This window comes from Echinops telfairi, unplaced genomic scaffold (assembly GCF_000313985.2).
Source record: "Echinops telfairi isolate 266 unplaced genomic scaffold, ASM31398v2 ScPeMD7_2565;HRSCAF=3150, whole genome shotgun sequence".
In the NCBI taxonomy this organism is placed as follows: domain Eukaryota; kingdom Metazoa; phylum Chordata; class Mammalia; order Afrosoricida; family Tenrecidae; genus Echinops; species Echinops telfairi.
This window is the reverse complement of record NW_022106463.1, coordinates 5,890,801-5,901,485: the sequence shown is the minus strand read 5'-3', so window position 1 is coordinate 5,901,485 and position 10,685 is coordinate 5,890,801. Positions and strand designations below refer to the sequence as shown.

General features: G+C 51.0%; 1 protein-coding gene across 4 annotated transcripts in view; it reads right to left on the bottom strand.

Moving 5' to 3' along the window:
• Window positions 1–10,685, bottom strand: part of KATNAL1 (katanin catalytic subunit A1 like 1) — a 65,672-nt gene that overhangs the window by 22,110 nt on the left and 32,877 nt on the right. For all 4 annotated transcript variants that reach the window (XM_045294021.1, XM_004714817.2, XM_045294023.1 and 1 more), the window contains exons 4-5: window positions 5,603–5,771; window positions 24–151 (exon numbers count right to left, since the gene is read on the bottom strand). In XM_045294021.1, coding sequence (XP_045149956.1) covers window positions 24–151; window positions 5,603–5,771 — 297 coding nt within the window. The remainder of the gene's footprint in view (window positions 1–23; window positions 152–5,602; window positions 5,772–10,685) is intronic.

Below are 10,685 nucleotides of genomic sequence, written 5' to 3'. Positions count from 1 at the left end.
GGGGCTGAGGGGGGGGTGCTCACCAGTGAATGCTGGGGTTCCTGGAGACGATGTCTCTCTCGAGAGCATCCACCAGGTCCTTGTCATAGCCGGCAACGTCAAACTTGGGGATTTCGCCATCGCTCGCGCCGTCCTGCAGGTTTTTCCTCCCCTGGGAAAGGGACAGAGAGGTGCGTCAGTACCAGGCCCACTGCCCACCTGCCTGCTTGGTTCCCAGTGGAGGTTGTTCTCCGTTTCATTCGGCCATGGCGGTTGGGCCCGGTGTGTGGAAACCCAGGTAGGGGAACCCAGAGAGAGAACGCTGGATCAGTGGATCCCAGGGGGAGGCTGGCGGGACACGGGAGCTCACAGGAGGGCAAGGACGAGCAGTGTGCAGGGACCGACTGTGTTCTCGGGAGTGCGATTCGACTACTGAACGGCAGGATGTGTGAATCGCCTGGTGGAGAAACTGTTAAAAATAAGCAAACTAATTAAAATCCAAAATGCTTTAAATAACTGAGTCATTTCACATAACAGTTTAAAAAAGATAACTCGCTTTAATGAATATCGGTAAGCTTTTCCCACACTATCCTCGCTTAGAAATTATTTTTTAACTCGGTGGTGACGTTTTGCGATGGCCCAGAGCGCCGCGGCCCTCTGTTGACATCAGAAGGGGCCGGCGGTACTGAACGGGTGCAGTGTGCGTTCAGTGTGCCCTTTCACCATGACGTCTTAAAGGGGTGGGATCAAATTAAGATGACAAATAAAAAGAAGGCATGGGCAGACTGGTCCATGTGTTATGAACGTGTGCAAATGAGAGTAAAATAGCCTCTGCTCGAAGGGGAGACACCTCTGGCTGAATGTGTGGGCAGAGAACGGCCATCGTGCCCAGACAGTAGTCGGGCTAACAGGGGAGGGGGAGAGAAAACCCTGCTACTGGGGAGCAGAATAACTCACTGAGGGTCCCCCACTTCATGCTGACGAAGACCTGAGCCTTCAGGCCTTTCGCTCAGGCTCCCAGAACTCCCTAAGGCACCTCCTTTCCAAACATCTGACTGCGGGGCTAGCCTAGCGCTTCCTGTGCCCCCAAAAGCTCCCAAAAAGCGGCGCCTGAGGAAGGCGCCAGGGCTCCGACACAGTCTCTTACAAAGCCTCTTCCCAGTAAGCACCCCGCCCCCCCTCGCCCCCGGGAGCCAGAAGTCCTTCCTAGCAAGGCCCTTGAACCCCGATGACGATGTAAAAGAACCTTTCCAGACACAGTATGATTAAGGCCATCAAGGTAATATGCTTTACCCCCAATTTTTTATTTAATAATAGGGTGGCTTTAAAAATGACTTAAGACGCTCAGGGTTCTGCAGGGTTCTGCCAAAAAATTTTCAGCTCAGAGGGGCCACACTGTGCTCCCAGAGGCAGCTCGGCCACCGAACACCCTCTGCGGCAGGGCCAGGGCCTGCCTGGGGCTCCGGCCCCCCAGTTGCTGTGATGCTGTGAAAGGGAAGCGGGGAAAGTGGCCCAGTGAGTCCACGCCCTGGTGACACGGTAACCTCTTCTCACAGCCCTGTCGAAGAGGTCAACAGAAGGCTGGGTCAACAGAAGTGAGGGAGGTGGACGCTCTCTTCCTGCAGCTGCTCTGGTCCTCCTGAGCCACCTGCTACAGGGCGTGCCAGCACCCTGGTGACAGCACTAGAACCAACACTGTCCGCTGTCTGGGCAGCGTGGCAGCAGAATCAAGCTGGAGCTTCGGTCCCAACACAGTGGGAAGGCGGGCATCACCTGCAGGCCAGCACCACAAACCTACCGCCGACAGATGACACCACCGGACGGGCGCAGCGGGGACGCAGCGCACCGCGGTGCTGGAGCAGAGGGTCGGAACGCTAGCGCAGAGGCACTTGTCCGGCTCGCATCTGAAGGAAGGGCTGTTGTGAGGCCGCTGGGCTCGAAGCAACCCTACGTGGCAGAGCGGGACCAGCATTTTGGGCTGGAGGCAAATGGCTCAGGGACCCCAGAGAACGGACCAAGTGAGAACAGAGTGAAGGGGGGGGTGGGTGAGGAGGAACCACGGAGCGCCCAGTGCCCCAGTCGCAGGGCAGCAGCTCCTTCTCTAAGAGGGGCAGCCACGGAAAGGTGTGGCGCCGAAGAGGACCGTCTGCTCAGCGTCCCCTGACCACAGCAGTCACAGTCCAACGCTCACGGGTCCGTGGCCCACCACTCCATCCGGCATGGATGGGCACCAACAGGGAAGACTATGCAAAGCAGTATCGTTCGTAGCAATTCCAAGCCAAAGGGCCTCTAAATCGCCGTGAACAGGAGAACCGATTTTAACTGTGGTGAAATCCTACATCTCCGCGAAGAGAGCTGTCATTGTACAGACCGATGCAACCCGAGGGCTCTGGGGAAAGACCAGACGCAAAGAAACGTTACAGAAGCTTTCCAAACAGGGGCAACTAACAGAGGCTTTACAAACCAGAGTCCTGCTTGCCATGGGAAGGTGGGACACAGCAGAGCCGGGGAAGAGTGTGAAGGTAGTCTGAGGATCCTTCTGGACCCCTGGGTGCTGGTGGCATGGCCCAACCCTCTCCTACCTGTGTAAGCACCACTTACTAACACGCCGAGCAACTTTGCCAGCTGACGATGGAACAGAGTCACTAATGAAACTTAACTTACACAGATGTGAAATAAATGACATTAAGAGCTAAAGGGAGAAACGGAACACCGACGCTCCCCACTCAAACAACTACAATGAACCATCGCCTGCGCTCCGGAGTCTCCTAGGGGGTCGGTGTGAGTCAGAATTCACCAGATAACCGGGACTCATGTATTTGTATGATGGAAACACCGCCTAATGAGTTCACCAACACCATGCTGGTTAACCTGGCATATGCCAGCCTGGAAATATTGAGGGAGGGGCTCCAAAAAAACTCACGAAAAAGACTGAATGAAATTATAATGGACTTTTCTCACAAACTTCTGAAGCCCACCCCCACCCAATACCCACAGCAATTTTGCACAACGCTATAAAGCAGAACTTGGTTTCCTATTTTGCTGAAGGTCAGGGTTATCATTTCTATAGCTAGTCTGTTGCAAATGGCATTTTAAGACCTCAGGAACGATGTTTCTGGCGTTTTGAATACTGCCATTTAGTCCACTGGAGAAGTTGCTCAATTGATGAGTCAGCAACGTTCCAATGTACACATTTGTGGTGTTTTGGTTTTTTTCCACTTTCACCATATAGAATCAAAAATATTAACCAATATCCCGCAGAACTACACACATTCCCCAACTGCCACTTTAGGCTGGCTACAGACAGAAGAACCCAAGCTCGCTGCCAACAGCCAGTGCCAGCCCCGAGCCCCCTGCGTAGGCCCTTCTGGGGCTGTCCATCTTCCCCACACGCTGATCTGGCGGCCTCACCTTTCAATGGGTTTGAACCGCCTATCTTAGGGTGAGGATCCCAAAGCCTAACCCACAGGACCACCAGGGCTCCTGACAGATAAAAGAGTGTGGCGAAAATGAGCCAGGGCATTCTGTGAGCGCCCACCATCCGATGGCATTGGCCATGTTGACGTTGTTGGGTACCCTTAGCGACCCTGCCCTGCAGAACAAAACACCACCAGGCCCGCGCCATCTTCGCGGTTCTTAGACGCGAGCCCGCTGTTGCAGCCGCTTGGTCTATCCATCTTGTTTACCAGAGGGTTAGTGTGTCATTCACAAAAGAGGGGTGCACGTCCTTATGTCAGTAAAATTGATCATAAATGAGTAGACGTTTGTCGTACTAATTGTTTGAAATTGTGTGTGACTCGCTAAATGAAGCATACCACTTGGTCCTGGGATCACCATTCATCAAGTGGCATGTAGCCTTACACTCTGTACACTCTTCTTCAATGACAGCTTCTCAAGATTAGATAGACTCATTCATATAATTACCGACCAGTAGCACTCAAAAGGATACTTCCGTCTGATGGAGTCACTGCTGAGAAAGAACATGTTCAGATGCGGCCATTTGCTAGGGCACTCTGGGAAGCACGGTCCTTTAAGTCTTATAGTAACCTGAAAAACACCTTCTCGGTAAACATAAGTGACCCCACTTCAATCTGAATTCTACTTAAAAGTATATACTGCCTCAATTATGAGACTGCAATTGAAACACTCCTTATTCTACCAAGAGTTAGTCAACCACGAAGCCATGGTCTGAAACAATGTGGGGAAAGCAGAGGCTTATGAATTAAATATTTTTTGATGTTAACATATTTTTGCTTCCTGGTATTTCATTTCAGGCCATTCTCTCTGCGTGAAAAACGCACATTAGCCTTTCTACCCGTATCTATTTCTACATTGACTTAAAATAGCGTAAATAGCAAAAATAATCATCGACTACGTTTTCCAAAGTCCATTGGGGTCAGACTGCAGAATACGGCTGAGAAGACTCATTCCTTTCTTTACCTGGCTCCCTCTCACCAGGGAGGGAGGCCATGGTCACCGAGGGCGGGGCCCACACTAGGGTTCCGTTGGCCCTTCCACGGGTGGGACTGCGCCAAGGGCACCCTGAGTCTCGGTGCGCGGGATCAAGAGGAGCACACGGACTTGGTGAGCATCCCTGTGGCTCTCAGGAGGAGGGAGGGCCGGGAGGCCTGAACAGCCACGTGAGGCTGTGAGCTCGGACCTCCCTGAAGCCCCCATGGGCCCTACGGAGAGTAGTGTCCCCGCGAGCTGCTCCACTGTGCCCTTCTCAACACGACACTGAGAAACCAAAACCGTGCGTCTGGGGCCCGGAGCAAGACACATGGCTTCTCCAGCCACCCCCGCCCCAGCCCCGCCACTGTTTTTCTCAAATGTTCTCTCTAAAGGTCGGAGCACAGCAGTGGCAGGTGAATTTAGAGGAGACGGAAAGCAAGAAACCCGTGTGGGATCACAGGCCAGCAGACGTCCATGAAGCTGCTCCAAACGTCTGTGAACACCGTCCGCTGTCTTTTCGGTGCCACTTCTCTACAAGCGCTTAAAGACCCCTCACGTATATTTCGGAGCTCTGGTGGAGTAGTGGTGCCACACTGGGCTCCTGACGGCAAGGTCCGCAGTTCAAAACCACCAATGGCTCCTGGGAGAAAGCCGGGGCTGTCTCCTCCCGTAGAGAGCCCGTCTGGGGAACCACAGGGCCGCTCTGCCTGTCCCACAGGGTCCTGTGTGCGTCGCATCGACTCTCCAATGGCAGTGAGTTTGGCTGCTATGTCTTTCCACACGTATGTACGTAACTGCACATCTCTATGACAAGACGTGATCTAGCTAGATAACAGCTTTCTGAAATAACACTCTCCTGATGGTGGGGGAAAGACGAAGTGGTCTGCTCCTTCCTAGGGAGATGTACAGCCTGGGAAAACACACACACACACACATACATACACACGCGCGTGCGCGCGGCGGTGCACATGAGCCCGGGGATTGTTTAACGCACCTTTGCGTAGGTAATCGGCATTCCCACATGGCCTTCAAAATGCAAAGACCTCTTGGGTTACGAATCGGGCTTTTTTTTTAACTCCTCCACATCAAAACCAAGGCACCTTGAAAAGTCTGCCAACATCATCCTGCCCACCCAAAGACAAGAGAACGAGCCACGCAGAGAGGGCCTTGCCTTGTCGTCTCTGCCTCGCGCCCTGCACTCTTTGTCCCTGCTCGCTGCCGGCTTCTCACTCCTGCACGGAGGGTGAGCTCGGCCCACGGCTCCCCGGGCTCCGAGGCCTGCCACGTCTTTCCTCAGGGGTCTCACTTCCCGGTTGGGACGCCTGATCTGCGGTGGGGCTCTGACAGAGAAACAAACAAAAACGACAAAAATCAATCACTCCAGTAACTTAATCAAAGGTAAAACATTTCAGTATTAACTTATTTAACAAAAATAGTGAATCAAGCAGCTCAAAAACTCAATTCTCTGCCTTTTGCTAATGGATGGGCTGCTACCACAGCTCAGTAGTTTGAATCCACAGGGGGAGCATGGTGAGGCTTTCCACTTCTGGAAAGGTCTACTGTCTCAGAGACCCACGGGGTCCTCTGGGGCCGCCATGCGTCAATGAGGACCAGGGAGTGGGCCGGCTTTTGTAAGTTCTCTTCTCTAAAACATACCGATGGGTACAATGATTAAGGACCTCTAAGAAGAGACACACAGGTAGCACTGATGATCTTGCTAAATGACATTAATAATCACGAATCGCGGGCAATACGGATTATTATCCTGGTCTGATCACATTCATCATAGAATGAAACATCGACCCGTTTGCTCATCGCCGTCCCAAACCAAGAGCGTCGCTTGAAAAGAAAGGGCATGAAAAGCTGCCAGTCCAGGGATCCGAGATATGTCTATTTGTCAGGTTCCTGATTTAGTTTTTACAACCGGAATTATGTTTTCTGCTTCTACGTTAGAAATTCCAACATTTTAGTCATCAAAGTACAAATGGTAATCCTTAATAGCATTTTCTTACGTATGTGTACATACATATACGTGAGTATATACATATACAGACACAGATACACACATGTACACATATGGGAGAAAGACAAGAGTTACTGTCTTGGAAACAAGACACGGGGCAGTTCTACCCTGCCCTCGTGGTCCCCTACAGGCTCACTAGGAGTCAGAATCAACTCAATGGTAGTGAGTTTTTAGTTAGACACACACACATACACACAAAGCAATTTATGTGTGAAAACATTCATGCTTTCCAAATGTCAAAAAATTACAGGATGTGGTAGTTAAATAATTTCGTGTCAACATGAAGTGTGGGGTGGAGTCTAGCCTGTCAATCAGGTCACAGCCTGATGGTGCCTCCCGGTGGGCGTGGCCTCCTCAAAAGGAGGGTCCTGGGAACCTCCCCTCTCTTTCTGCCGTCACCTTCAGACCAGTGAGCCATGGCAAGACCTGCGCTAGCCCTGGAGATGCATTCACCACCACTGGACCCACAAGACTCTGCACCCACAGCCGGTGACCTTCCTGCATCATTGCACATGGCTGCATCAGTCTGACCAGGGATTTATGGCCTAGAACTAGACTTACGGACTTGAGTTGAACTCGACTGGGATGTTTTCCTGATATACAATTACTTCTTGATATAAAGCTCTTTTTCTTATACATATGAGTATCACTGGATTTGTTTCTCTAGTCAACCCGGCCTAACACACAGGGTCATCCACATGCGATAGGTCCACAAATCTGTACAAAGAACATACGCACACACAGACATATATGAAGTGGCTTCAAAATTGCTGTCACTGTCCAAAAACTTTTTGACGCCCCCTTGGATTTAGTAAAACCACAAAAGACCATTTAGAAGGAACATATCATGTTCCAGTAATGAACAAGTATATTGATTTTCATCGCATGTTCCTTCTAAATGTTCTTTGTGTTTAGGGAACAAGAGGAGCCTGAAGGGGCAGAAACGGCAGAGCTGCAGGGTGGATGGGGTAATGTTCCCTACGCAGGTTCACCAGGGACAGCCCTGGCTACTCACAGAGGGTGAACAGGAGCCTTATCACAACGGGGACAACTTGGCACAAGTTCTCAGCCCCTTGTCTCAACAATACAGCTTTAATGTTCTTAGGATTTGTTCATAATAAGACCTGCTGATGGTCCTGTATCTGTAATTCCTTTTTTATTAGCCATTTTATTGGGGGACTCTTAAAAATCTTCTAACAATCCATCATTCAATGGTATTAAGCACACTTGTGCATATGTTGCCATCAACATTTCAAAAACATTTTCTTTCTACTTGAGCCCTTGGTATCAGCTTCTCCTTTTTCCCCTCCCTCCTTTCCCCTCCCATCCTCATGAGTCCTTGATCAATTCTATATCATTGCTGTTTCATGTCTTACACTGTGCCTTGTCTCCCTTCACCCTTATTTCTGTTATTCATCCCCTGGGGGCGGGGGGCTATAAATCTAACCTTGTGATGGGTCCCCCTTTTCTCCCCGTCCCCCCACCATCCCTCATGATATCACTACTCCCAAATACTGCTCATGAGAGTTTTATCTGTCCTGAAGTCCATGTGGCAAGAGCGTTTATCTGTACCCATGTGTGTACTCTGGTCGAGCTGGATTTGTCAGGCAGAACTGGGTCGTGGTAGTGGGGGAGGAAGCACTCAGGAAGTAGATGTTTCCGTCTCTCTAGCCCTTCCTGCATGCTTTGATTCACACCACATCAGAATGGAAGTGCAGGCATCCGCCAGGTGTCCTGGTGGCGTCGTGGTCAGGAGTCGGCTGTTAGCCACAGGGTCAGTGGTTGGAAACCACCAGCCGCTGCTCAGAAGGACATACTCCTGCTCGCAGTTCAGCCCAGTAAAGAGTTATAATATCGGTAAGAGCTCCCAATAAAAATATTTTTTTTAAAAGACTCAAGTCTCAGAAACTCACAGGGCCAGTTCTACCCTGTCCTACTGGTTGCTGTGAGTCAGAATCACGGTGGGTCTGGAGTTTTAAAGACAACTGAGGCTGGTACATTGCTGAGAAAGCTTGCCTACAGCCACCCACTGCTGACAGAGGCGTGTTTAAACACGTGTTGTCTGGGCTGAGCCTGTGCACATGTGAATTGGACCCCTGGTTGCAGCACTTTCTGTATGCATTTGTGAGTTTGTACCGAGGGTTGGCGGCAGTTGTGCCTGCTGTTTAGTCTGGCGCTGTCTGTGGTCCTGGTTTTGAGGCTCCTGGGACCCAAGACCGACAACCGTACTCAGGCCTGCAGGCCCTGCTCCCAACTGTATTCCCAGACAGGTCCCGGTGTGCTGGGCGTGTCGCGCTGGCATCTCTTCTGCCTGCTCATCTTGCTCCTGAGCAGCTGCTCCGCTCGGCGGGCCTGCTGGCACCGGCTCTGCACACACAGGCAGCTCAGCGGAGCTGCGTGGAGAGGAGGTCGCTGCAGAGCTCAGACATGGGCCTCATGCCAGGAGTCTGTGGATGATGCCCTTGTTCTGCCACTCACCCTGCCGGCAGGCTCGCTCGCCCATCACAGGGACGGGGCTGTGCTGGTAAGCCTTCCGTTCCACCTTGCTGTGGCATGGTACTGCATTTGGGACCATGTCCCAGCCTCCCAGAAGATGTCTCTAATTCTGTCCTCTGCTTCTCTGTCCATCAGCGCCTAGCCACGCAATCCCAGTTGTCTGGTTGTGTACAGCCACACACGTCCCATGGCTTCCTTTACACGCCTCTGTAAACAGAGACTCCAGTGGGGCAAGATGCAGCCCAGCACCACCAACTTCCTCCCTAGTGGGCAAAGCCCCCCCACGCCACACTCTCTCACAGCATTTTGAACCCCTTTAGCCTAATAGGCTAAAGGCAATGATAACAACAGGAACGTCTACACTGGACTCTGCCCTCTTAGTTTGGGGGTAGCAGGAAGGAGGCCTTGTCCCATCGTGTGCAAATAACTCTGATTTCCTCCCAAACCCAATACTTGTTCCTTGTCGGCTACACTGAATCTCAGTAGGACCCGTACATGTTCTTTTCCGCACTGACAGCAAACATCCAATGTCCACCATCAGAATAAAACCTGCCGCCATTAAGCTAACACCAGGGCACAGAGACCCTGCAGGGCAGAGAAGAACTGCCCCGTAGCATTTCCTCAGATGTCATCTTTCCCAAAGCAGGCTGCCACACCTTTGTCCCGTGGGGCAGTTGGTGGCTTTGAACCACCAACCTTTCAGCTAAGGACCGAGCACTTAAACCACTGCCCCTCATCAGACAGACACACCACTGATAGTCTGTTCCCACAAGGGAGTGCTCCAGGAAAGTGAGCGTGGATCACACCTCTATGTACACAACACCGATGGGTCTCGGGTCCCTCGGGTTGACTGAAAACGTTAAGTTCAGAGACTCCGTCCCTATAGTCGAAGCAGAAGTCGACAACATATGGTCTGGGATATAAATACAGTTAACAGAGAGTGTGAAGAAAATAAGTAATAGCACACCCCAAACTCGGGGCCACGCACATCACTACAGCTCAAGGGACATTCCACATCCATGAACCCTACGGTGCACAGAACCTCATCCACGTGATGGCGTGCAGCAGTTCACTGCTGTGAGGCAGTCTGCTGCATGAATGGAGCGCCGTCATCATGCGCTGCCATCTATGGTGGAAGACTGTTTAAAGCTCATCGACAGAAGACTATTCTGTACAGACTCAACGGTAGCAGATCTAACAAGCCAGCACACTCCACTGGCCTGAAGGGTCAATCACCTTAGTGTGAGGACCAGCAGAGGGCTGCTCTCCCAAGGCTATGGGACTGGTGGTCACCGGATTCTGATTCAGGTCTCCTGCTTTGAGGGTGGCCTGGAACCACCATGCAGTTACTATTGCAATGCCCTCCTTGCTTCCTTATGACATGGATGAATCTGACAGGCATAGTTCTACCTCTGTGAATGAGGGCTATGGAAAGTTTTGCCCTATCACCAAATATATGTATGTATGTCTGCATGTATGTATATACATACATGTGTGTATGTATGTATATATAAAACGTACAGACAGCCCCCACAGGGCTTCAATCGGGTGAATCCTTGTAAAAGTAGGTTCCTTGGGTCAAATATCTGTTTGTTTGGGTTTTTTTAGTTTTCATTACTATTGTCTTTTTACTGACAGTACCATATCTTTGCCCTTGGAATAGACAGATATATTTTCAGACAGACAATACAAAACATATATATACACACACAGGTGTGTGCAAAAGTGTGTGTGT